This window comes from Balaenoptera acutorostrata, chromosome 3, assembly GCF_949987535.1.
Source record: "Balaenoptera acutorostrata chromosome 3, mBalAcu1.1, whole genome shotgun sequence".
Taxonomy (NCBI): Eukaryota; Metazoa; Chordata; class Mammalia; order Artiodactyla; family Balaenopteridae; genus Balaenoptera; species Balaenoptera acutorostrata.
Window position 1 is genome coordinate 154,748,707 of NC_080066.1, and position 27,344 is coordinate 154,776,050.

Below are 27,344 nucleotides of genomic sequence, written 5' to 3' on the forward strand. Positions count from 1 at the left end.
CATGTCTCTTCTGGAAGGTTTATAAAGAGAAATCACACCATGAAACAGTGCACAGAGGGCAGAAAAAAAGGGAAGAATTCAGGGAGCTACCCTCCTGAGCTTCTGGGGTGCATCGTCTGGCCCCTCAGTAAACCAAACCTCATGCACCGGACGTGGAGGTGAGACTCAGCCTGAGTGGGTGCTGAGCAAGAGAGAGAAAAATGGAGACAGTCGAGGGAACCTGCAATGACACCTACAGTGTGCACGTGTGGCTCGGGCTCTGGACCCAGGTAATGTCCCTCAGTGTGCAGGGGCAACCCATCCCACCTTGTCCCACATTTGTCCCTCTCCTTGTGGGGCTCAGACACCCTTCAGGAGGCCTTGACACCTTCTCCACCACTCTTCCAGTCCTTTCCTCATCACCCTTCCAGTCTGCTTTCGAAGCAAGTCCCTCAGGGCTGAGCATAAAATTCCATCAGTGCCTTTAGTAAGGGAGAGTAAAGAGGAATTATGGCTGTTCTTTGCTCGGCTGGGTTTTGTAGAATTACCCCAAAGCAGTGTTTATCATGCCACTGAGCTGGAGGCCCATGCTTAATGTGCTATCTGTCCTGACCCCAGATGTCTCTCTGCATCGCTGCTCTTCCACCAGCTCTCCTATAGTCTGGCTCATTCTAGGGTCATTGCTGACAAGTGTATTACCCGTGTTTATCCATATTAAATCTTGTATCGTTGACTGCCCTTTACCCATTTCTGTAAACTCTCTTTGGTCCTCCTGCAGTTTCCCCTTCCTGCCTTGCCTTGTCCTTCTTGGAAAGGGAAACCCTTCTAAGTCAGGAGCTCTAGTGAAGCTTGTTCCTAATTGTTTACGAAGAATAAAGCTGTTAGAGGTGGCCCTGCTACAAGACTGGAGACTTCATCTGGAATTGGTACTGACCCATTCATAATTACATCATTCAGAGCAGTGGGGACTTCACCGATGGAACTGGTTTCATTACAGTATACATTTGGGAAGCTAACAGTTGGCCAGCACTTTTCTCATGTAAAAACACAGCCGAAAGCTATCATCTTAATCATGTTTTACATAGCTAGAGCACTTGACAGTTTATAAAACACTTATGTTTGATTTTTCCTAAAACCTAAAAGCATTTGCTATTTTTCCCTCTTCATAAAACATTTTACTAGACCAAAAATAAAATGCATTTTATTCTGAAAAATAATGAAATAAGAAGTTTTTACCTTAACTGAGCCATTAGGAAATGAAAACACAGTTCAATGTTCCCAGGGTTGACTTTTATGTCATTAATGCTAGGGACACAGGCTCAGCCAACATGTTTCTTTGTTCCCAGTAAATGACAGCACTTTACATGTGTGTGGTAGTTTAGAATTAATTTGCCCAAAGTTTCCTGTATTTAATGATTTCTTTAAGATAATTATCCCTGAGAAGAGAAATGAACTAGGAGGCATAATCTGTGAGTTTGCAAAGCAAATTCTTCTCTCTTTCTGTGGCTAGTGTTGACCGTGAGATTTTGGCAGTTAAAACTATCATCAAAGAAAAAGTTTGCCTTCTACCAATGATGAGGCCCTAGAAACAAATTGCCTGCTTGGTATTTGAAACCGACTATGTTTTATGCTTAAATTGATGCAAAAGTCACAAGAAGTTAGATGATAAATTAATATGTGACTGATGAAAATAAGGTCAAATCTCTTTGTTATTAGTTACGAAAAAACCCACAATCCACTGTAATGGAAAATATTTCATTAGACAGATCATTCATTCAGTCAATAGCTAGTTGTTTAATGCCTCTTAGGTAGCAGGTACTATCAAGGCGTATTCTTCTCCCCCTCCCCCCTCCCCGCATCCTCCCCCTCCTCCTTCTCTGCCTCTCTTCCTCTCTTTGTACATGTCCTCTAGCTCATCTTTCTTTCCCCAAAAATTTGGCAGGTGACAAAGCTCTTAGAGTCATGATGTGTTCTTATTCTCCTGGTGATGAGGAAGGAAAAAGATCTTTGTTTCTATGGGGAGACATGTCTCACCCTCCTGACCCCACAGCTTGCCTGCTCACTGCAGCCCCCATCTTGCACAGGGCAAGGAATCTTTTTGGCCAGCAGAGAACTTCAATATGCCATTCAGCTGTGTTGGTGAGAATGGGATCTTGAGGCTCAGGAAAAAAAAAAAAAAAATGGAGCTTTGAAATATCTGGAAGTTATTCCAAGACCCCTGGTAAGGATTTCAGATAATGAAACGGCTGATAGTGGTGGTGGGAGGGAACCCAAGCCTTTATCCACTCAAGACGTCATCCCCTTCACATTTTATCTTTGGTGTCATGGCGGCAGTACTAATAGGACACGAGCCTTCTTGCCCCAATAATGGCTCATTACAGCTTCAGGAAAAGCCATCATGTTTCCGCAGCATTTATCTGTCAGCAGGAGACTATTATGGGAGCACAAACTCACATTGTATTAGTGTTATCAGTTCATTATGATTCTTGGGACGCGTGCCAGCCAGTGGTGGGCTGCCAGTCTGCTGACCAGCACTCGGGGATATAACTCCACACCCCAAATTCAAGCACTGAGAAGAGAGTGGGCCCACAGGGGCGTGTGGTTGGGACATTTTCTCCGGCCAGGAGTCCATGGAGCCCTGGCCCGATCAGCACCGTATCCAGAGATGTCCAAGTTAGGCTCACTGTCCGGGCTGGGCCCACCTTAGTCCTCATGGACCGTCAATGGTTGTGCTTCCCCGACTCACCTCCCCCAGCGCTTACCCTGGGGTGGAACAGAAACAGGCTTGGATTGTGATTCAGACAGTTTCACGGAGGCATCCTCTCCTTCCTGGGCTGGTGGTAAGAATTAACTATACACCTTGTGTTTCTCAAGGCCTCATTCTCACCTGGAAACTTGGTTCGGGGAACATGGATAAGGTTGAGGGACAGGGACGCCGTAACCAAACAATTAGTGTCCCGCATTCACCATGCTTAGGGAGCACGTGGTGGGATTGCCAGAAATTCTCGTTGCTCTTGTCTTTTAGTGATGAAGCCATTAGGTCCTCCTGCTAGGTTGCCTGGCTTGAAAGATGAGAAAAGCCTCCTCGTTGTTGAGCCGGAAGTAGCCCGTCCAGGGAGGGGATTCAAGAACCCGAGAGACACTGCTTGCTGCTGCCTTGCATGTGCAGAAATGAGAAGTGTCAGGGGCGGGGAGGCGACTCAAGACAGGGACATACACACCAAGACCAGTGCAAGGTGGCGATCTTCACCACACTTGTGGCAAGGGGTGCTGCGCTGGGGTCAGCCGCATAGATCATGGCAAGACAGCTCGAGTGGCCCTCGGGATCCAGGTGTAGGCATTCGGACAGCCCATTCTAAGGACTTAGCCAGACTGGGATGGGAAAGAGTGGGTGGCTAGTGTGAACCTGGGTTCGGCTATTCGTGAGATATTTGGTACTTTTTGTACCCAGAGGAACATAGATCTGGGGGACAGAACACTCTGAGCTGTGTCTGGGTATGTTTTCCTACTTATCCGCCTCCCGGACCCCACCCCAAGGAGACCACTTGGAGAAGGGTGTGGACACAGAAGGCTGGGTCCCCACCATCTCCCAGGTGATGTGTGTGTGGAGTGTTGTTGCCAAGGGCATGGTTCTGGTTTGGCTTCATATTGCTTAGGAAAGAGCTTGAACTTGGGCAAGGAGGGAGGAGGGAAAGTGAAGAGACTTGTGTACAGAGAGTTAGGAGTTGAATAAGTAGAAATCCATGCTTTGCCAGTTATTCGCCGTGTGACCTTGGGGAGGTCCCGTCACCACACAGGGCCATTTACGTGTTTCCTTATTTATTTATTTATTTATTTATTTTTAAGATTTTTAGAAATTTCATGTAATGTCTGAAACATTTATATTAACATATTTCCATACAAATACAAATATAAGATTTTTAGAAATGTGTTTCCTTATTTATAAAGTCTGATGATGGTTCTAAATGATTCCCTGAACCCTCCCTGCCCCCACTCCCCAGCTGTAAGGTCCTGTGAATGTAATAAATATCTATTTAAAGGAATTTGTCACAAGAAAAAGTCAGCTGCTGTCCCCTTCTACCTTCCACAATTACTGTGTCTAATACATTTTGTTCCTTTCCCTTTGGGCTGACTTGCCCACCTCGGGGTGCCAGTACTGGGACACGGGAGAGTGAAGGCGTGGCTTAGAGCTTTTTGCTGGGGTGGATTACAAATAGCACCTGCTCCAGGGGAGCAGTGGAAGATTGAGATGATGATTGGCTGAATGAATTTCAAGCTTGAGGGAGCACAAGAGCCTTGCCCACCCCATTCTACCCCCAGCACCACCTTTGTTTTCTGGAGAAGAGATGACGTCGGCAAGGCCACGCGGAGTGGTCAGGACCAGATCCCAGAGTCCTCTGCGCGCTCCCACACTACGGCTTCTCCAGCTACAGGCGTGGAACCCACTCTAGCTTTGGAAAGGAAATCCATCCCCCAGGAGCTGGCTGAGGACAGAGAGGGAGAAAAGCTGGTACCACGAATAGTGTGTGTCCTGGCCATGTTTGCCTGGAAAACCACAGGAGAAGCCTGGGTCTGCCAGGCTGAATCAGGCCCCCCGGGTGTCTCCGCTGGTGGGTCCTCTTCTCCCCTGCAGTGGAGTCCACAGGCTCACACCTGCCAGGGAGGGAAAGGAGGAAGAACTCTGCCCCAGGGCCATGTGCAAGGGGACTGGACAGGCACCGCGGAGGAAGACGGTCAGGAGAGGACCAGATCTTAGGGACCTCATTCTCGCCCTGGAGGACAATCAGCTTGTGCCCAGGGGTGAGGCCCTCAGTTCCTGCATCCCTGTGCCTTGGATGCAGACAGTAGTTGTGTGGGCATTAGCCTAGCTTTTTTTTTTTTAATTAATTTTTATTAGAGTATAGCTGAGTTACAGTGTTGTGTTAGTTTCTGCTGTACAGCAAAGTGAATCAGTTATACATATACATATATCCACTCTTTTTTAGATTCTATTCCCGTATAGGTCATTACTGAGTAGAGTTGCCTGTGCTGTACGTATTCTTATTAATTGTCTACTTTATGTAATATATAGTAGTGTGTGTGTGTTTTGAGCCAACACAGACTTCCTGTTTTCCCTCATTTGCCCCCAGTGGCTTTGCACCCACTGCTCCGGGCTGTGAAGTTGTCTTTCTTTTCATGCTCCATCGAGTGTGCTCTGTCTCCAGTTTAAAAAAAGGTGCACCCACCCAAAGCAAGGAGCCAACCGATCTCATACAACCTGTCAGGCACTAAGCCCCTCCAGGGTAGGCAGCCTGTCCCCTCAGCAGGCTTTGCCCACTCCCACCCCCCAAACTGCTGTGGTCTAACATTTCATTCAACAAAGTCTTTATCAAGCAACTGCTGTGTGCTAGGCACCGGTAAGCACCGGGGATTCTCCAGTGAGCAAAAACAGACAAGGTCCCTGCCTTTATAGAGCTTACAATCTAGTGTGTGTGTGTCGGGGTAGGGGGTATTATTCACACCAATACACATATAATTGCAAACTAATAAATTACCTGAAGCAAGGCAAATAGCAGAAGGTTCTGGCGTGATCTGGAAGGTGGGGCGTTCTAGGTGGCAGGGGCAGAGCCTGAGGGGGACACGGCATGGGCTGAGGAGAGGTGGGGAGACACACAGGAGCCTGTCATCTGGGGCTTGCCTTGTAGACCGCAGGGAAGGACTGGGGCCTTTTTCCTGATTGCAACAAATTGCAAAGGAGACTTTGGGTGTGCATTTTACAGTGCACTCCCTGGCTGCTGTGGCTTGGAGAGCGTATTTCCAGGGGCCAGAAAGGATGCAGACAAACCAGTCACTGAGGTCTTGGCAAGAGATGGTGGTTGTGTCTCTGCACCTCTCTTTCCGTCTCCAATGTAACCACGTACCTATGTGATTAAAACAATCCGGGCTGCCAGGGGTTCTGCTGACAGAGTCGACATCTTCATCCATCTCTCTGTGAGATATCTGCCAGCGCCCCGAGCCTGGAGAATCCCATGCGTTCCTCCACTTCAGCACATAGGAAAAAACCTCAGCTTTGTTTCCCAGCCTGCACAAGCTTCCATTTATCCAAGTCAAGTATCATCTGCTGTCTTGCTGCCCGTTCCCCAGCCCCTCCTGGGGTTGCTCACAACCCTCCTGCTTTTATTCCTGAAGTGCTTGGACACTGCCTGAAGTTACACTCCATTTAGACATTATTTTGGTGATAAAATGAAGTTTTCCCCCCTACTGCTCATTGTCTTTTGTAGAATATAGGAGAATAAGGTGGTGGTCTCTCCTGAGGGCTTTTTCCCCCTCTTTAAATAATTCTGTACCTGTCCTCTCCCCACACTCATCTGAATCATCAAATTGATTATCCCTGTGGCTGGCACATCTCAAAAGATGACAAGCCCCAGAAGAAGGATTGGGGCTCGACTTAAAGCTGGCTTTGGTACAGTGGCAGCCCATAACATTCAGGTTCATGGAGGGAGAAGCAGACGGGGATTGCAGGTGTGTTTGTAGCTGGGGATTCAGGTGTGTATGTTGAAGTGTCTACTTGTGCCTCGAAGTGGATGTGGCAGGTAAGTTGGTTGTTTTAACCACAACTGTGTTTTTCTAAGCAGACAGGAATTTATTTGCTCGTGTCTGTGTCCCGGGTACGTTTCTGAGAGTTGCCAGTGAGCATCATTTTATACATCTAGAGAGCGTCTTATAGAAGCGCGCCCTGCGTCTCGCCATATGAGAGCCTTTCAGAACCCACTGGCCCAGGTGATGAGAGCTGGGAAGGGAATCAGTTTCAATCCTGTTCTCTCTTGCTGGGCCTCACCTGCTGGCCTGACCCTTTGCACTTCTGTGCACCAAACACCGGGTTTGAGGCTATGAATTTCTAAGGTGCTGGCCTCTTCTCCTTGATATGAGGGAGGAGAAATGTGACTCATTTTTAATCTGTAAAACAGACCCCTTCCAAAAGGCTGAGAGGTGAGTTTGCTAAACCTGCCAGTTAAAAGATAGGATGGGGGGGTGAGAGGATATACAAGGGGCATATCTTTCAACCCCCCAAACCCACCAGCCAGTTGGACAATTTTTTTTTTTTCTTTAATGGCGAGAGGACAGGCCTTGCGGCTCTACAGCACAATCCTGCTACTCCTCAGGAGGTGGGGACCTCGCGCGAGCGCCTGATTCCATTGAAGTCTCTCTGGCTCACCCCCCTCCCCCCACCCCAGCTCGAGTCTGTCACTTTAAGTCCAGCCCCTGAGAGATAGCCAATAGGAGCCAAACCATACATCAGTCTCCCAGTCTTAAAGCTACAGTAGGGTTAGTGGGCTCCAAGTCTCTGGTGCCCGAGCCTCCTCCACGGCTTCCCATCCCCTCTGCCCACTCGGAGTGTGTGCATCAGTGGGAGCGCTGGGCTGGGCGCGCAAGGCTCTCTGCCTCCCTCTCGCCCCACCACGGTGCTTCCTCCCACTCTGCCTTCTCCCGCTCACCGTGTCCCTGCCCGGACTCGCACCTCGCCGGTGCCCTTCACTCGCTCTTCCGCGTGATTTCCCCGCCGCCTTTCTCTACCAACTGGGAATGCTAAAAGGGGACTGATGGACGTGTCAGAACTCTGCATCCCGGACCCCCTCGGCTACCACAACCAGTAGGTCCTCTGCTTCTCCGTCTGTGTCTGTCCTTCTGTCTGGCTGTCTCTGTCCTGGGTGTCGCAGTTCTTCTTCTAGGCATTCTTGAAGTGGCAGGGACCCCGGGGGCACTTGGGGGAGGTTGGAAGGGGAAAACCACCCACTTCCTGGGTTTCCTTCTGGGGATAAACCCGACTCTAACTTTTCCCTCACCCCCTTTTACAAACCCTCACTTTTAGGTAAGAGCGGAGCTTTCTCATTCACTCTTTCTCTCAGATCTTCCCCGCGGGGAGAAAATATTTGAGTTTCTGTGGGATGGGGAGGCAAGCCTAGAACAGGTGCGGGATGTCGCAAGGATGCCCTGTCCCATCCTGGAAAGCCTCCCTGCGAGCCCTTTGACTTTAATGTTTATTTCCATACTGGGGACCAAAAACGATCCTGGCAAGGGGACGAAATCGAACGTGCAGCGCAGGTTTGGAAACCGTGGGCGGCCAGCGCCGTCTCGCCCCGCAGTCCCAGTGGGGCGCCCCGAGGGCGCGCACGCGGCGCGGTGGACTCAAGCCACCCCAGGGGTGCGGGCGGCGCGGCCCGGGCAGACTGCGCCCCGCACGCCCTGCGAGGGGAGCCCACATCCCGCTGGGAGTGGGGACAGTCGGCTCGGCGCAGCGGCGGAGGCAAAGTTGGTTCGCGGCTTTAGGAGAGGCTGCGCGCTGCGAAACAGACTGGCGTGATTTCCGTGCCCCGGGGCGGCTTAGCGCTCGCCTCCCTGGAACCCGGGGTGGTCTGAGCGGCGTGCGCGTGGGTGACGGCGGGGGCTGCAGGAAGCGACTCTCAGTAACCGCGGGTCCCCGAGCTTGGGCAGCGTGCCGAGCGCGCCGAGTGAGGAAGCGGAGAACTGATTCCCTGAATGGTGGGAGGCTGCCCCGCGCGGCCAGCCTGGGCTCTCCGGGGTCCTGCCCCGGCCACCCGCGGTTTCCCTCCCAGGGCCCTCCGCGGTCGTCGTCCCACCTGCCCGGGTACCCGCCCTGGTCTCCCCGCGGGCGCTACGCATCGCACTCCGGGCTGGTGTCCCGGCGTCGGGGTGTGGGCGCGTGCAGAGTGGTCCCTCGGAAGGCTTCAAACAATAATACAATGAAAACTCTAGGTTCTCGCGGAACTGTTTAACTTCTTCCTCTTCTTCCTCCTCTTTTTTTTCTGAAGCAAACAGAACTACCAAAGTCGGTTCTCGTTCCGCCACCCTTTCATTTTTGTACCACCCCTTCCTCCCAAGAACCGCGACATCCCTAAAACAATACTCTGGATAACGTGGGGTCCCAGGAAGTGTGATTACGTCCCCCTCGCTGCACAGAATACCTCCACCCCAGGTGGACCACGCGTGAGAGAGGAGGCAACTTCACAGCAGCATCTCCTGGGGGTGACGGACTGTCCAGCCTCCACGCTGACCTTTTTGCTTGTAGTTTTGGGATTTCCCTCGGCAGAGGGTCCTTTAGGTGCCGCCAGAATTTAGACAGAGTGTCAGAAGAAGGCGATTGCGTTGGGAGATGAGGGGAATCTTTAATTATAATGGATTCAGATTTCCATCAGTTTGAAAAGTGGCTTTTCATTCTCTTTAAAGGTTACACTGATCCCAGCTTGTGTGGCTGGCGGGGGTGGAGTGGGGGGTGGTTTCACACGGTGGTACTCCTTCCGTAAGGGAGTGGGAGCCCCCAAAGGAACCTCCCGCGTGGGCGAAGCTGTGAACAATGTATGATGTTTGTGGGGCATTTCCTCACGTAAAACTACCAAGTACGACAAATATTGGATATTTAAATTATTTAGGTCACTCTCTCCAGAGGTGCCTTCTTTAGTTGAGCTTGAAATATCTATGTATTTGTCCCTGGCTCAAGTCACAGTCAATAAATATGAAATTTCCTATGGGGAAGTACATCTTTTGATTATGTTGACCAAGAAAGCAAGGAGAGATGGGGGATTTAGCAGCTAGGTAATTCATCGAGTTGACGGCAACCCTGGCTTGAGTTTGAGGAGAAATATGGGCAAAGAAGGAATGTCGGGGAATCGGCAAAGGGGAGAGAGGGAGCTGAGGTCCTGGGTGTCTGGGAAGGGTTTGAAGTGGAAATCAGTTATAAAGTAAGCCTGAGAGTGGTTTGGACTCCCTAGCCTTCTTGATTTCTTTGCAAGGAATTAGCGTCTCATTCCATGGGGCAGAGGAAAAGCCAGAAACATGCCTGCTTTTTCTACAGAGGAGCTAAGCATCCCTGTGAGATACTGTTTCTCAGAGCCCAGGACCTGCTGGGCAGCAGCCGAAACATTAGTGAGCCGGCCCCATATACAGGTGTGTGTCTCCTGGCGCGGGTTTACCTCTGCTGTAGTTACAGGGGTCCAAAATTTCCAAGGACGAGTTTGTGGAGGTCAGAGGCTGATTTGGGGGGAGGCATCTTTCTGACCTCAGCCCCGGTGCTTCACAAGCAGCTTTAGAGCCACTGGTAGCAAAGTAACAAGACCGAGGACTGCATGTTTGGTTTGTTGGAAGGACCGTAGAATGAATCCATCCATTACGGTGCCGATGTTTCTTGGGGAGCATATACAAGAGTGGGTTCGAGTGCTCTGTACACACGGTTTCTACCTATTTGGCTTAGCTGATATCCCTGGACTGGAAAAAACCCAAGGGTGCAGGGACCACAGTCCAGCGAGAAAGAACTCCCCATACTTCTTTCTCACCTGCTGATATACAGAGAGCATTTTTTTAGTGCTTTAGTGTTATTTTCACTTTCCAGGTGAGAAATTAACACACACACACACACACACACACACACAGAGATATACCCAGACCTTCATACCTTTCTCTCCTTCATTTTCATTTTCCTGTAGCCAATCCTGTAGGTGACTCCATTACCAGTTCTAATCAATATTTTATGTACATATATAATCAGCCAGAGTGGGAGTGAGTGTGCTGGCCTGTGTGGGCTTGTATACAAATGCGTCGGGGACGGACCTGATGGAGACCCTCGGCATAAAATCCAGGGAGCAGGGGGCGCTGCGTCACCCAGCGTCCGATGACCACTTTGCTGATGTTAAAGAAACAGAGAACAAACTGTCCTGAAGGTAAAATATGTGGGTTCACACGTAGGAAAAATGCCACATGGTAATTCAGAATCAGTGACCCAGAGAAAAACAAAGGGGGAAATTAATTTTTAATGGTACATGTAAAAATAAATCAGAGTGAGGACATTAGTCTTGGTTTTCTGAGGGGGGGGCTCCAGGAAATAAACTTTTATGTGCCTGCCACACTTCTGGAGGTGTGGGCTGCCATGGAAGAGGGTGGGCTCGTTCAGGCCTGAGGGTGATAAACTAGGAAGAAACGGTGGGTCAACGCAGAGGGCTCCAGTCCCTGGTAAGGCCCTTTCCAGCTCAGTGAGGTCTTGACATCAACTGGAAATTTCCTCTCGGAGCTTATTTCCCCAACTCCATTTTACAAACAGTCCTCGATTTTACCAATAATTGGGACATATAAAAATATGTTTCTTAAAAAAATATATATGAAGAAACAAACTGACCCACCAAACAAGAACCTTTTCATTCTATTGATTTGGAGTAATCAATACCTATTCCATTTAGTCTGAGAGAGGAGGTACAGAGGGGACTTTCGGGGAAAGCTCTGTGAGGGAAGTGGCTGTGATAGAGATTTCATGTCACAGCGCTGCCTTCTCAGAGTGCCCCCCCCCGCCCTAGCCCAGGGGGCCTTTGTGACTTTGTCCTGTGTGCTTGATCCGTATTCCTGATAATGGGACATTTTGCCAAATGGTTTTTATTTAAGATAATCTATACTCATTGAAAGTTTGTCACCTTCCTCAGTGCTCTGCAAAATGCCTAGTTTCTTTTGAGCAGTTGGAACTGGGAAGCTCTGTGCAAGTCTGGCAGCCCCAAAAAAGAGGGGTGGGTTGTGAGAGAGACATTGCGAGCGCGTTTGCCTGGCGGGTGGGCGATGGAGCTGGCTGTGTGAAAAGAACAGGATTCAAAAGGAAATCAAGTTCAGTTCGGAAGACAGCCGAACAGTTAGATAAGAGGCGGGATGCTTCTGACACGGTTCTGCCGTGCTGCTCCCTAGAACTTGTCTTCCCAGATGCTTTAAGTGGTTTCCTCAATATGATTAAGATTATTCGTGGTTCTAATTTAAGGGGAAGGAATAGCAGATACTTAGACCGTAATCCACTCCTTCAAAGTAAAGTCCAGCCCACACCCTGAACACCCCAGGCTGGTGCCTTTCCACATCTACCAGCCATCATCTGGCTCTGTCCCTTTTCTCTCTGCAAGCAAGGCCCTCCCAGTCTCTTCCAGCTTGACCAGGAGGTCTGCCCAGAATTAGTCAGGACTCCTCACAGCTCTGCTGGGAGCTTCTGTCTTGGGATCGGGTGGCTTTTGGCTGAATGATCCCATGGGGGACCCCAGCATGGCTTGAGGGCTGAGCCTCTGATGTCCTCCGCAGTGGCCGTGGTTCCCAGAGGGTGCATGGGCCCAGGAGGGGGCTGCTAGTAGAGGGTCCACAGACCATGCCAGGAATCCTGGAAGGGCTCAACTTGGGGATGCTGGAACCAGACAAATCTGAGCCCACCTCCTGCCCTTGAGGCCATTTGCTGATTTCTAGGGATAAATCAAAGGTCTTTTTAGCGCTGTAAGTGCTGGTGACCCCTGACTGGGTTTCATCTCTGGTGAGCGTCCCCTTTCTCAGTCCCATCAGCCTCAGACCTCCGGGGAAGGGTCACATGCATGGTCATTCCTCGGAGGAGGGGCCCATAGGCTTCTGCTGGCCCCAGTGTCCCGCGTGGCTGGGGTGGCCTGCGGCAGGATCACATCCCGGCTGGTATGGCCAGGTCCCTGCGCAGGGAGGTTGTGGTGTTTATAATTGCAAATGTAATTAGCAGACCAGCTCTGGGGGCACTGGGATGCTCAACTTCTCTGCACATCACAGTGACCCCTGTGCTGGCTGGCCGGCAGATTAACCCTCCCCGGGCCAGCCTGCCCCACCCCCCGTCACCCCGCCTCTGGTGAGGCCGCTGACCTTTCACTGATAATGGCAGGGCTGTCCCAGGGGAGGGATGGCAGGGCTAGACCCCTTCCTCGGAGAGGTTGTCAGGGCAGTGCCTGGGAGAGGTCAGTCGTTGAGGGCGTAGTTTTTCCCTAGGCCACTGGGCATGTAACCCTTACCACTAGTGACAGTGTGACCCTGCGTGGCAGGCTGCCCTGGGGCATTTCCTCGTGCACTTCCTGGGCCACGCTGGAAGGAGGTCACCGGAAGACTTTGGGTGCGTGCTGGTCTGTGGCTCTGGGCGCCTTGTTGGGGAAAGCAGGGCTCTGGAGGGGGCATCCTGTGACTTCGGAGGAGTGCTCCTGGCGCTCAGCGGGCAGAGGGGAGTGAATGCCTGCTGGCTCCCAGGTTCTGCGGGGCTGCCCCCACTCCGGATGTGGCAGGGGGAGGCACGCCAGAGGACAGCGTGGGCTCAATTTGTCCCTGGGAGCAGAGACCCCCAAGCAAGCGTCCAACAAAAAACACTGACAAACCAGACGAGTGGGAAACTTGGAGCCGCCTGGTCCCCAGCCCCAGCCCCTCCTGTGAGTGTACTGGTCTCTGCCCACCTAGAGGGCCTTTCTGTACCTATCAGGATTAGAACAGAAAGGATTTTTAATAGCACCTTTAGTTATAAGCATTGGCTCAAGGGAGTGTCAAGCCCTTTCTTGTTGCCGTCAACACCCTTGATACAGAGGATATCTCTGAACCCCGAAGCATCAAGAGCCGCATCTGTTCCTAGGAGAGTGTGTGTATGTGTACGGGCGTGAGAGTGTGTGTATGTGTACGGGCGTGAGAGCGTGCTATGGTGGGGCTCCCCTTTCAGATGGGCGTCACGGGGGCGACAGGCTCTGCTATTTAAACACAGCCCGGCCACCCTGCCTTTTACCCCTTGCCTAGACTGAGGTCAGGCTGTGGCCGCATTCCCGTGAGGGGCTGCTGAGCCTTGAGGTCTTTCCGTGGTGTGAGAGGGAGCACGGAGAGACCCAAGGGCTGGCTGTCCCTGCGGCCAGAGGAGTTCAGTCTTTCTTTAGAGGCTTTCTTGAGTTTTCTGGGCCTGGGTAGGGCTGGCAGACCCCAGAGAGGGTGAACAGGCCGTACTGACCGTCTCCAGCGGAACAGATGGCCACGCTCAAAGGAGCCTTGGGAGTTCTGCCCCAGGTCCCCGACTAACCCTTCTCTCCCTGGATATGGCCATTGACAGTCTATCGCTAAAAAGGTCAAATGTGTTCTTAAATCAAGGAAAATCAGAGTGGTTTTAATCTGCCCATGGGACGTTCAGTATGGAATTGGACAAGATGGGGGAAAAATCTATTGGCAAATTGTCTTAAATTCAGAGTTGTGTGTGCTTGGGTTAAAATAAGCCCCAAGCAAAAGTTTTCCTGGGGGTTACAGACATAATTTTTTTCATCTTCATTTTGCCATGCTTTTTAACCTATACACATCGTAGTCCCAAAGAAGTTTTTTTCCCCTTCTTTTCCTCTCTCTCTCCCTTCCCCCCTCTCTCTCCCTCTCTCTCTCTTTAAATTTCTGTCCTCTGTTCCTTAGGACTTTAAAATATTCTATTCAATATTGTCATTCGGTGTCCCCGGGATTGAGCCTTTTCTGGGAATGGTTTTCTGGATAATGTTATTTTGTTTCTCAATGTCATTTCATCCAGAGGTCAAAAGGCAGTTAAACAAACTCCAACAAGGTTTTGTTTTTATCTTCTTGTTTCAAATGTGATCAATTTTCATTTAAAACTGTATCAGAATCCTCTCCTGCCAATTACAGCAGCAGTCAGCCTCACACGCCTGACCATCCGTGTTTACTGAAACACTACATTAAAATTGCACAGATGTGAAGTGCCCAATTAGAGTCAAGCTTTTCTATCTAGGAAGCCATGAGTTTCAAAACCCCAAATGCTAAGTGTTATTTTAACTTGGCTCTTTATTTTTTTAAATTGCTTGAATTAACTTGAATTCATAAATTTGGTTTTTTTCTTCTTATTGTTATAAAATTCTTAAAGTATTATATTTACTTAGATTTATGCTTTCGGTATTTTCACCTGGGTTGTAAGTTCAAACAGACACCCGGCAAAAGGTTTTTGAGCATCGCTGGTCTTTTCGTGTGTTCTTGGTTTCCGGAGGGCAAAGAACAAGGAAATACAGTCGTAAGGAAATGCTCTGGGGGAGGGTGGAGAATGCTAAGGGTGATGTTTCAGATGAAATTCTCTCATGTCTTACAATTTAACATTTTCCTTTGTCTTCACTTATTTTTTCCCCTCTATTTTCATCCCAACTTGCTCTAGTTTGCCTTTGTCCTTTCATCCCTCTTTGGTTTTATATGTTTTGGAGGAAGGAGTGTAGGGTGTGTGCGTCTGTGTGTGTGTCTACCTGAGCGTGTGTGCATGTGTGTGTGTCTGAGTGTGAGGGTGTGTTGGAGCCATTCTGAGCTGCTGAGCGCGATTAGTTGAGAGAAGTCCCAAAGCAGACTGGCTACTATGGGCCACTCGTTCCGATTCAGCCATCAAGGCCTTGACCCACTGTCAATGGCCTGCTCGCATTTGGTGGGGACACCAAAGAGGGTAAAAACCTCACGTTCCAGGTTGGCTGTCTGTTACCTGAGGAGGTGCAGGTGAGAGGGTGTCAGGACGCACCAAACTTTATTTGAAGCCAATTTTTCCGTCTCTCTGCTCTCTTATCTCACTTCCTAGCACTTTGAGCTCTAGTTTGGGATCCTGGTGTTGCTGAGTGAATGAGCTAGTGTATGCTTTTGTTTTTGCCTTCCTAATCGATCGGCAGAAAACATTCCCTTTTGATGGTGAGACATCTCTTCAGCACGCATGCAGAGTGCAGTATTTATCCTTTTCCTTTTAGCCTCACTCTTTGTCATTTGTCCCTTGGGTGTGTTGACATTGTCTACCTAAGCAGTCAGGCTAACAAGCTTTGGCAGAAAGAACACTGCTTTCACAGAAATAATAGCAAGAATGTGATGGTTGTAATAATTATAACAGTAATAACAGCGTGCAGCTTTTTCTTCCCCAAAAGCGCAAAGCAATTCTCATAATCAGTTTCCTCGTAGTAACTGGATGAGGGTTGCTGTGTCTTGCCTCTGAACATAAATGTTTTTCTGCAAACATAACTTGCACAGGCTTCAGGTTTGCATGTCTAAATTCATCCAAGAGCAAAAGATGCCTGGTGTCTGAAATTTGAACAGACTGGTGAAGTCTGTTCACCAGTCTAGCCACACAGTCCCCCTCAGAAATGCTAGGTGTGTTGCCTTTGAACTGGGAAGGGAGAAATGTTTCTTGTAAAGGACACTGTGTCGGGTCTGACCCTCCTGTCACAAGCACCTGAGGTCCATGCCAGGCTCTGCCTCTCCACGCCCCCAATGTTGCTTGGTTCCTCTGGCTGCAATCTCAGGAGAAGTTTGCAGACCAAAGGCACACAGAGGACAAGGGGGGTTATGACTTGGCACATGTGAATAGCTGGGGAAAGAGCTGGGTGAAGAGAGAGGCAAAGTCACCTCACCACCCTTGATCGCCTTCTTGGCCATTCAGCGTCTCCCAGGGCTGCCGTCCCTGTTCCTGGGTACCTCAACCTGTTCTCTGGAGGCAGAAATTAGAGGGAGGGCACCAGGGAGCCGCCCCCTCTGGATCCCTGAGATCCCTCTTGTGACTTTTCATGCCGATACCCAGGCCTGGAACTGCTCACCTGCAAACTGCTCATCTGTGCATTACTTTTGAAATTGGTGCTGCCTTTGTTATTTCCTCTCTCACCACCACCCCCCCTTTTTTTGTATGTGTGACTTGGAAATAGGAGACAGCCTAATATACCAGCCTAATATACCAGCCTAACATAACAGGAGCCACCTAACATACCAAGGTCCCACGACTGTATTTTTTATCTACTTCAATATTCTCACTCATGTTCTTGCTCAATTTTTCCCCCCAAAATACCCAACAACCTAAATTTTTGGGTTATTAATTGATTATTATCTGATTTAACAAACAAAACATCCTACCCCACAAGGAATCCCAGCAAGGATCTGGCTGTGTTGCTGAGGCTGAGATCTGCTTTTTTCCCCCTCAATTGGTGAGAAACGTTATAGCTTCAATTCCCTTGTTGGACCCGGAGTAAAAAATTAATTCATGAATAATAAAAACCAATCAGTCTTGTTGAGTTAAGAAGGATTAGGAGAAAGGGTGTTTTTTCTTACAGAGAACATTTGGAATCTGCGTGTCATTGTCACCGAGTGTTCGGGGTGGCTTGAGCGTGCCTTTATTCACAGCAAATGAACTGTTTATTATCCCGAAGTGTAACATGTCTTCCTCAGTTGTAAGGCCAACTTACTGGAGATTGTTACGGGTTTCCCACCCAGTTCTCTCCCACGATCCCATACCGCAAGTCAGTGATCATTCATTGAAATTAAGACAGTTTCCTGTGTAAGTGGCACAAAACCAAAGAGCAACAGACCCGACATTGCATTATGAATAAGCCAGTTTGTTGATGGAATGGAGTCTGACTCTCGATTTCCCTCCCCTTTCTTTCCCTGGGAAGTAATTGACTAGAAATTAACATGCCTTTGCAAGAAGTTGAGAAATTAAACTTGTAGATACTCTTTTTAGTTTCCAGAATACTATCTTCCTTCCAGGGTTATTGTGAAGATTAAACAGAGGTAATTCACAAGTGTCAGGCACATAGTGGGTGTACATTAAATGTTTGATGTTCTTATTAATTTTTTGATATTATCTTATTGGAAGTTACTTTTCATTCCTTTGATATAACCTCACAATGAAAGTCCTTCCTCCTCAGCAGTGAGATTGGGGTGCTTGAACTGATTACTTTGTTTAATGCGATCAATGTGGCTTGGGTTTCCATATGTAACACAAGGGGATTACAGAGGGAATTACGATTTGGGGCCGAGGTGATGAATAGGAAATTTCCTCTGAATGAATCCCTATATCCTTGGACCATGGGTAGAGTTGCCCAATAAAATACAGGACACTCAGTTACATTTGGATTTTAGATAAGAAACAAATAATTTTTTAGTATAAGTATGTCCCATGTGATATTTGCTAAATCTGGCAACCCTACCATGGGTGTTTTTCTTAAATTGGTCTGATTAAAAAACACATTTCCCTTATCTTTTCTACTTTTGACAAAGCCCCAAAGAACGATTATGTGTAGTTTCTTCAAATTGTTTTTTAAATGACTATCTTTAACTTTTTGCCAATATTAACTTGTTAGGTTGGCCATGTCCTTAGAAGTTAGTGCATACAAGTCATTTCTGTCATCCAGATATATTGATAGAGTTGCAATCAGGTAAACAGATCTGCCGAATGAGGTCTCCTAGTGTAGCACCCAGAGCTACTGAATTTTGCCTTAGGGAGAAACAGGGTAAGCAGAGTCTTTTCGGGAACCTGCCTTTGCATGATGTTTCCCTGACAAGCAGGTTGAGGGGCTGGATTGTTAGAACCTGACACCCCAGCAATTGGAAGCTACCCTTGCTGCACCTTGCAGGCCAAAGCAGCGGCCTCTCCCTGCCTTCCTACACAGGGACAAGAGGCTGACCCTTTGGAGGCATCCCCTAGGGGGCTGTGAGGGAAACGGCCCAAATCAGTGTTAGGTGGTGGAGTAGGAAGGACAAGGGGCTGAACCTGATACAGTCAGTTGGGGGCATGGATGAACTGGGGCACACCAGCGAGGGACCAGCGAATCCCAGCTTCTCTTCACTCACCTCCCAGAGCAGCATAGTTGCTCAGACCGGTAAACACAACCCATTGTTTTAAGCGTGGTACCCTCGCAGCCCAGAATACGGGAAATGGAAGAGCTCTAGAGCCCCCTGCAGGCCATCAGTGGCACTGCACCTCGTGGGCGACTCCCACTAACAGAGCCTTCTGAGGGTGGGAAGGAATGTGGAGGATCCCAGCAGGTGAGCCTGCAGCAACGCAGGATCCTGGAGGAGTGGGTTAGGGTTAGGATCCCGGCTTCAGAAAGTAGCTCTGGTTTTGGAATCGCCTTTCGGAGCCATGCTCCATGCTTTTTAGCACTGCAGTTGCCTCCTAGTGTGGTATGCCAATGCCCTCCCCCGACGCACACATACACACGCAGGACCCTCTGCCTCCGTGGCTTGCCCTGACCTCCCGACAGGCTGAGCAGTGCTCAGGCCTCACTCAGCTTGAGGAAAACCCTCCAGGTGTGCAGAGCACCACAGCCAGTGCTATTTTCAGAGCCCAATTGACACTTGTGTCCAGACTGTCTTCTCCAAGACGCCTAACTCCCTGGGGATCATTTTAGGGTTTGCTGGAAGAAAAATTTGGGGGAAGACAAGAGAGCTGAAAATAAACTGCAGGGTCAGAGGTGGACAATTGTAATACTAAGAATAATAACAGTCGTTAACATTTATCGAGCACTTACTGGGTGCCGGGCTTTGTCCTAAGAACGTTTCATGTATTAACTCACTGCTTTCTCACAATAACCCTATTGGGGTTAATAAGAAAATAGGAACTAGGTCCAATTACTATCCCCATTTCACAGGTAAGGAAACTAAGGCACAGAGATGCTAGGTCACTTGCCCAAGGTCACACAGCTGACAAAGCTGGGATTTGCTCAGGAGCAATCTGGCTGTGTGCCTGCACTCCAGCCAGTGCTGTATGTGTTGTATGTCACTCGCTGAGTCTAGAATTCTAGCTTTCTAACTCCAGCTTTTACACCACCCCTTCTTAGCTGTGTGGGTCGAACACATAGGTAAAGTTTGGGGTGGAGGTAGAAGGGGAAAATTGGGCCTCATGTCTTGTTCCTAAAAAACCAGAGGGAAGAATGGCCACGGCGGGTTGGGCCCTGTTCCCCCCTTAGCCTGTGTCATGGGCAGAAGGGAAGGCTGGAGAAAGGAACTTTTAGTCTTCCTGACTTCATCCTCCAAGAGCCCATGGCCAACCTCCAGGGGCACCCCCTTCGTGCCTCCCTCTGAGTCTGTCATCAACGTATGTTGAAGCTGTAATTTTCTCCCATCTCATGCCCTCCCCTTGTTTTCTCATCACTCGCTCTCCAACAACTCCTAAATCTGAATCTCAGGGTTGGACTCTGGTGTCCAGCTTGGGCTCCTGGCTGGACCTCACGCCAGCACGTGCAAAAGAGAATTGCTGCATCACCCTCCAAACCGCTTCTCCCTTTGTCTCCCTTGTCTCGCCCTCCCTTGATGCAGGGACCCCCAGCTAGGGTATGGAGTGTCTATCTAAATATACACCTCAGATCTATTCTTTCCTATTTGTGCTATTATATACCCGCAACCCCCAGTCTGCCTGGCAAACTTCTATTTATCCTGTATTTATTTATTTTTTAACTATAATTTTGTAAGTTTTATTCAACTTTTTGAAATTTTTATTTATTTATTTTATTTATTTATTTTTTTGGCCGCACCTCGCAGCATGCAGGATCTTAGTTCCCTGACCAGGGATCGAACCCGAGCCCCCTGCAGTGGAAGTGCAGAATCATAACCACTGGACCACCAGGGAAGCCCCCTCTATTTATCCTTTAAAACCCTGCTCATGTGTCCCCCTCTGAGTGAAGCCATCCCTGACGCCTACCAGGAGGAAGTAATCTCTCTCTTTTTGCAGCTACAGTCTGGCCCATGCCCCTGACCGGGTTGTAACCTGTTGGATTTGAATATATGCTTATCTTTTCCCACTACTTCATGAGCCCCTAGAGTACAAGCTCATCTCTGTCCCCACTGCCTAGAACAGCACCTGGTATGCAGTAGGTGCTTAATGCATGTTAGTGGGGCTAACCTAGGGAGATCAGATATGGGTAAAGGGGAGTTCTGGAGGCATAAGAGGGAGGTAGAAGGCCATGGAAACAGTGTCCAGGAGGGGCCTGGCTCTGCAGCATCTATTGCCCTGTTGATCAATGAAGGCAGATCTGGCTGGCTAGGTGGCCTCCACGCCCTTCTTGGGGGCAGTATACTGTAATGGTTAGGAGGGAAAGCGCTGGCTCCAGAATGACTGAGTCTAAATCCTGGCCCCAGTGGTGTGCTGGAACCAGCTCAAACTGGCTCAGGGGAACCGACCATTAAATTTTCAGGAATTTTGTAGCTGATTGTTAAACACAATCATCATTAAAAATGAAATTATGTAAACTCACTAGTAAATACGTTGTCTTAAAAACAAAGGTAGGGCTTCCCTTGTGGCGCAGTGGTTGGGAATCCACCCGCCAGTTCAGGGGACACGGGTTTGGGCCCTGGTCCGGGAGGATCCCACATGACGCGGAGCGGCTGAGCCCGTGTGCCACAACTGCTGAGACTGCGTGCTGCAGCTGCTGAACCCCGCGCACCCTAGAGCCCGTGCTCCAAAACGGGAGAGGCCACCACAATGAGAAGCCCACGCACCGTGACGGAGAGTGGCCCCTGCTCGCCGCAACTAGAGAAAAGCCCGCATGCAGCAGCAAAGACCCAACGCAGCCAAAAATAAAAATAAATAATATAAATAAATTTTTTTAAAAAGCTAGGTAGAAAATAATTGTTTTTACAAAAACAAACAAACAAACAAAAAAAAGGTAATAAATACTCAAAACTCACTACTTCTAATATTTTATTACCTTTATGTTCTTGAACTAAATTTGCATCTAGTATGTCTGCATGGTAGGAATACTGTATGACAGATTGTTACTGCCCATCGCTCCACAGTAACACGGCATCAGTGATGTCACATTGGTAGCTTGAAGCTGGCCACGATGGGAGTATGTACACCATGGAAACAGGCAAATCAGTTCCCTTCTTCTATCCGGTTCTTAAACATTTACCGTCACACCACTGCCTGGCTGTGTGACATCCCAGCTCTGTGACCCCGGATAAGTTACTTAATCTCTCTGTGCCTCAGATTCCTCATTATCAGTGACAACCTTCATTTCTGTAAAGATTAACAATTGATCAATATAAGGTACTTAAAGCAGAGACTGGTATACAGTAGGTGCTCAAGAAATTTTGGCTCTTTTTAGTGTTTCTTCCTCACGGTTCCAGGCATGTCCCTATTGAAATTCTATCAAAACTAATGACCTTCCCAGATAGCAGAACGTGAGTTTTATCCTTAGAGTGTAAGGTTATTGCTTTTCCCTGCTGGACCCTTGCCCATGGGGTTTAACTGTGGTAGCCAAAAGCAGGAAGCAGAAAGCACTAATCTTCCAGGCGGAAAGGCCCCTGTGGAGAGGCCCACTCAAGCCTCCGGGCCAAGAGAGGAACTGGGACCACAGCAACCATTAGTGTGGCTGAGCAGGTGAGGTGGGCACAGGTGAAGTCAGGAGAGAAACAGAGCAGATGCAAAAATAGCCAAGCGCCAGGGTGAAGGGAGGCTGTGCAGTGGCTGCAGTGGGTCCCTTAGATCACACGAGGGGGCAGAGCCTCTCCCAGGAAATGCTGGGCAGTGCAGCCACGCCTGCGGAGGCAAGGGCTCCTCTGGTTTGGGAGTTGAAGGAATATTCCAGACCATCCCCAAGTTAGCACACATGCTGTAATCAGCTTGAGCTGGGGTTGCATGGGCCGTGCTGCAGTTGCTGGGGAAGCCGCAGGAAAATCCACAGCTCTCAGCACGGCAGAGGCCCAGGAGAGGCCAGAGTGTGCTAGGCTCTCCTGGACTCTTCCTCAGCTGGTTCCTCGGGCCCCAGTCACCTCTGGCCCCAGAGGAGGTCTCTGCACTGACAGTTCCCTGGAAATTGCTTCTGGCTCAGACCTTTGGCATCAGGAGGTCCAGCTCGGTGACTCAGTCACACACAGGCCCCAGGCCAGCCCAGCCCGCTTTCAGTATTGAGAGGACTGCAAGCCTGCAGACATGGGTAACAGCTAGATCTGCACAGCTTTCCAGGCCAGGGGTGCATCTCATCGCTGGGGGCTCACTTCGTTCTCTGAATCCCTGTTCTGTAGAGAAATGCCCTTGGAAATGGCCTTGTCAAGGAAGAGGCAGCCTTGAGAATTAAACCCTCTTTCCCACATCTCCATGTTGCCCCATCACCCTGAGCCCCTTAAAGGCCTGGATCCAGTTTATTTGTGAATCTGCAGCACAGGGCCAGGCATGGAGGAGCCTTCAGTAAATATGAGGTGAAAGCTTAGATACATTTTGAGAAAATTTGTGCACTGAGTTGAGTGCTGATGGGCCACCTGTACAGTTGTACAGGTTGTTCACTGACCAAGAAAGAGTTCCTGGTTGAGGGGGTGGGTGAGGTCTGAACCTAGTTTTTCTAATTCACCCCAAGATACACATGGCAGGGAGGAGAGGCGGTGAGTATTCAAGTTCAAGGCCTAGAGGGGCTGAGGAGTCTCAGGCTCTGACACACACTGGGAACAGCCCCCCTAACTAACATATGCCGTGGTTCTCTAAAGGCCGCTGTGTTTCTGTCTGCCCAGCACCATCCTTGCAGCCTGAATTTAGAGCCTGATAAGGTCTTCAGAAGGCTTTCTGTTTTTTTAACTGCAGTTCTTAGTGGGTCCCCACAGCTCTCCGTAGGCAAGACCAGGAAGGGTCACCCAGGCCCTGTTCTGTTGCTGCCCAACACATTGGGCCCCTGTGTTCCCAGACTCAAGGGGCCGGGTGGTGTGTGGGTGTGGGCAGGCGAGGGCCCTGGCTGGCAGGGCATGTTGGAGGGAGAGTGTCACATGGTCCCTGGGCTCCAAGGGCCTCGGTGAGTAGATTTCGGGGAGCGCTGGAGCTTAGTAACTTGAAAGGAAAGGCAACTGCTTTGTTAGCGTTTGATCGGGTGCTCGCAGGCATGATCTCTTTACATTTACAGTAACACCTCAGTAAAGTAAGGGGTCCTATCCCCCTTTATGGGAAGAGGAACTGGAGGTCCAGAGGGATTGAGTGATTTGCCCAAGGTGACAAGTGGGTCCACTTTAAAGATCCAGGCTGCAAATCCAAGCCTGCCTGAAATAGTGCAGCACTCCAGACCAACCCTCTTGACATTTCCCCTGTCACGGTAACGTGATCCCGAGCTGCCCCTGGGCTCAGGAAGGGGGAGCAGAGCCCCTGAGAAGGGCATGTGGCTCTTGAGCTGCCCGGGGCACCTGAGCAGAGGGTCAGGGCATCTGGAAGTGTGGATGTTGGTGCCTGTGGATGTCTGCTGGGCTGAGGGAAGTGCCTCTTCTCGCCAAAAAGGGAAGAGGAGGAATGAAGTACCACCCCCTCGCTGCTTCCAGGTCAGCTGCCTTGGAGCTGCTGAGAGCAGTCAGCCTGCTTGAGTTGGAACTCAGGCCTGTGGCTGGTGCCTCCAAGGGCCTCCATGCAGGTCTGTGGGGGAGGGGATGTGCCAGAGGCCAGTGTCCTGCGTGGAGCCTTTGGGACACAGTGGAGAGGAAGCCTGCTTTGGCTTGTCTGTGCTGTGGCCAGTGTTCAGCAGGCCTGGGTTTGGGTTTGAGGTTTTCTCTCTCCTGTATATCCAGCCTCCCCGTCCCCGCAGCTTCACCCCGACCAGCAGAGCAGTCCCAGGATTGACTTGGGACAACAGCAGGGGACCCACCCTGCCGTCCCTGGGGACAGGCACCCCTCAGCAAAAAGGCTCTCATCGCCTTGGGAAGGGCCCCGGCTTGGCCCAACTAGATGCCCGCACGTGTGCTCATGGCTGTCAGCCTTGCTCACCCCTCCTGCACCCCTGCAACCTCCTAAGTCTTTACTCTGCCAGGTACTTTCCCGCGGTAATAGTGAAAAATATAGTTACAGTGGTCCGCAATGGATCTTTTTTTTTTTGGTCTGTAAATATATTTATCTAAAAAATGTTACATGTTGTGACATCTAGATATTGCGTGAAATACCTTTATGGCAGAGGTTAAAGTAACCTGAGATCAGAGCAGTCCCAGAAAATAGGGATCCCTGGCAGCCAAACCAGGCCCACAGGGAGTGCAGAGGTCAGGACGGGAGGCAGGTGTGCTGGCAGTGCCAGGTCGTCCTCGTGGGTGTGGCCGGTGTGGGCCGCTGCTCACGGACCAGTGGGTCTACAGTGTTGCCGAGCAGGGGCGCAGCCGGCAGCCAGTGGCCGTGTGCAGCAGATACCTGCAGGATCTGAATCAGAGGCCTCTCCACGGGCGCGCAGGAGGACCGAGGGGTGTAGAGGTGGGGACTTGGGCAAGGGACGCCATAGCCGCAGTCTTCTCGGGGGGGTCACTGGATTCTGGTTTATTCAGTAGTCACAACTCCTGGCCATGCAGATGAGGCCAGAGACGGTGCCCATGACTGGGAGACCCAGCCACTCCAGGCTAAACCACTTTCTCTCCGCATCTGCAGCTCTTTTCTGTTTCTCCATCATACTTGCCTCCCAGCCCTGTAGTTCTGCCTCTGTCATCCTAGGCTTGTTTCACTGTGTTTTTCTCTTCTTGCTGTTCATGGCCACACTCATCATCACTAACATCTGCTGAACGCCTCCTATGAGTGAGGCACCGTGCAAAGTGCTTCCTGTGGACACTCGCATCTTTTCCGTCCTCTCTTTCTGGACCTTCTGTTCTAAAGACTCAGCCCTGGGAGCCCCTGAGCGCCATACATGGGTGGTGTGTGGGACTCCCTACTTCCCAGAGGGAGAAGGCAGAACCTGGGGGCTGGGGAAGACCCAGGAGGCTCATGGGCGCCTCAGCCCTCATTTGACAGATGGGAAAACTGAGGCCCTGAGCGGATGAGGGTCTTGTCTACAGTCCTGCAGCTCGTGTGCAGAATCCAGCCCCGGCCCCACCCAGCGCCTGGTCGTGCACTGCCTGTCTTTCTGGATGTAAATCCTCTTTGCCCTCAGCTTCAGGCAGGGCCTCCAGGACCTGAGCTGTGAGCCTCAGGGCTGAGCAGTGCTCGTCACCATCTCTCTCTTCCACTGTTACCCTGTGCGCCCACCCTAGCCAGGCCAGGTCAGGCAACAGGACGGCAGGAGCCAGACAGAGAATCATGGGGGTGCTGGACAGACTGACATGAACAATTGCAATCTTTTTAAAACATCGAAGAATTGAGAGAGTTTCAATAGTTGGAAACTGGCAGGAAGAGAGATGAGCTGGTGGTCCTGGGCAAGGAGGCCTCCCCCTCCTCGTGGTTCCCCTGCCATCCGTCCCTGATGCACGCCTGTGGGCTCCTTCACGTGTCCCTCCCAGGGCATCTCTTAGACTGGGCTCTGCTCTTGGTGACTAAGGTGGAGACAGCAAGGATCTCCCCATGTGGAGGAGAAGGTGGGAGATTTGAGCCACGTGACAGTAAGGACCACGTGCTCTGTCTGGCTCACGCTGGCCTTCCTGGTGCCTCACCCCATGGCTGGCACCAAAAAGGAACACATTGCCCTGCTGCCAACCCTGTGGGTACTTTCAGGCAGCATCCACGCTGCTGCAGCCCATGTCCAAGGTCAGCACCTAACTGGCCATCCCTGATCCAAGGTCAGCGTCAGGGTCTGTAATACTCCCATGTACATAAACGCACCCGGCTGGGCTGGCAAGGCTAGAGAAGGGCCTCTTGGAGGAAGGAGAGGGAACCCTTTCCTGACTCACACTCGCGGACATGCAGGAATAGACCACCCCTGTGTGATGTGCTAGAGAGGGCGGAAACTTTGATGTCAGACTGGTCTGAATTCACCTGGTAACTCTGGCTCCCCTTGCTGTGCAGCCTTGAGAGAGTCACCTAACCTCCCTGTGCCACGCTGGCCTCATCTGAAAAATAGAAATAATAACCCTTCTTGGGACTTCCCTGGCAGTCTAGTGGTTAAGACTCTGCGCTTCCACTGCAGGGAGCACGGGTTCGATCCCTGGTCGGGGTACTAAGATCCCACATGCCACGCGGTGCGGCTAAAAAAAAAAAAGAAATAATAAGCCTTCCCTTAAGGGTTGTGAGAAGCTTTAATACAATAATACTTGTAAAATGTTCACACAGGACCTCACAAAGTCCATTATGCCCTAAGCATTCTCTATAAACATTCTGTGGTCATTGAAAGGAAACATGCAAATTCATTTTAAAGTATGACTGAATTGTGAATTTATTATGTATTTTTCCAACTGATGAAGATTAAAGGTAACAAGATTATGATACAGGGGAATCAGGAAATGTTTTGGTACTAAAAAGCCCTCCTAAGTCCATATGGACTGATGCAGAAATATAGACAGCATAGAGTTAAGTGAAAAAGCAGATGGCTGAGCAGAATATATAGTAAAATTACATTTATGGCTTTTTAAGTTCCAAATGCTGGGCATATGCTTTGGGAATTTTTGGAAGGAGACACAAAAAGCTGTCATTTGAGTTACCTCTGGGGAGTCTGCTTGGGAATCCTGGAATTGGGAAAGATTTTTCTTTTGACCTTACCCTTTTGGTCATATGTGAGAATGGGTTCTATATGAAAACAATTGTAATTTAAAAGTTAAGGAAACCGACTTAAGGAAGCACATTAGCAAATGCTCCCAAGAAAAACATCGGAATAAAAAAGGGTCCTCTACAAGCTTGGAAGCCAGTGCTCTGGACAGACAGACTTCGAGAAACGGGGTTCTGTCCTAGCTCGGCTCCCTGCCCCCCTGCTCCCCCTTGGCCCCTGCAGTGCACGGCTCACCACGCAGGGGTGGGTACCTCTGCCCGCAGCAGCCGCAGAGACGAACCTGGGCGCAGGTCCGCCCGCAGGCTGGGCTCGCAGGCGTGGGGCTGACAGTGGATGAGGCAGTGGGGCTCTCCCGGTTGGCAAGGGTTGACCTCCTCACCACAGTCTTTCTCCGCTTCACGCCTGGCA

At 50.1% G+C, this 27,344-nt stretch overlaps 1 protein-coding gene across 5 annotated transcripts in view; it reads left to right on the forward strand.

Annotated features, from left to right (window-relative positions):
- Positions 1-27,344, forward strand: part of ESRRB (estrogen related receptor beta) — a 176,478-nt gene that overhangs the window by 59,007 nt on the left and 90,127 nt on the right. The window contains exon 1 of one of the 5 annotated variants that reach the window (XM_007184510.2): positions 7,553-7,609. The exons of 3 other annotated variants lie outside the window; for them this stretch is intronic. In XM_007184510.2, coding sequence (XP_007184572.2) covers positions 7,560-7,609 — 50 coding nt within the window. In that variant the 5' untranslated portion in view covers positions 7,553-7,559. Of the gene's footprint in view, positions 1-7,552; positions 7,610-23,741; positions 23,815-27,344 lie in introns of those variants that run through there. One more of the 5 variants, XM_007184511.2, reaches the window with a different exon arrangement.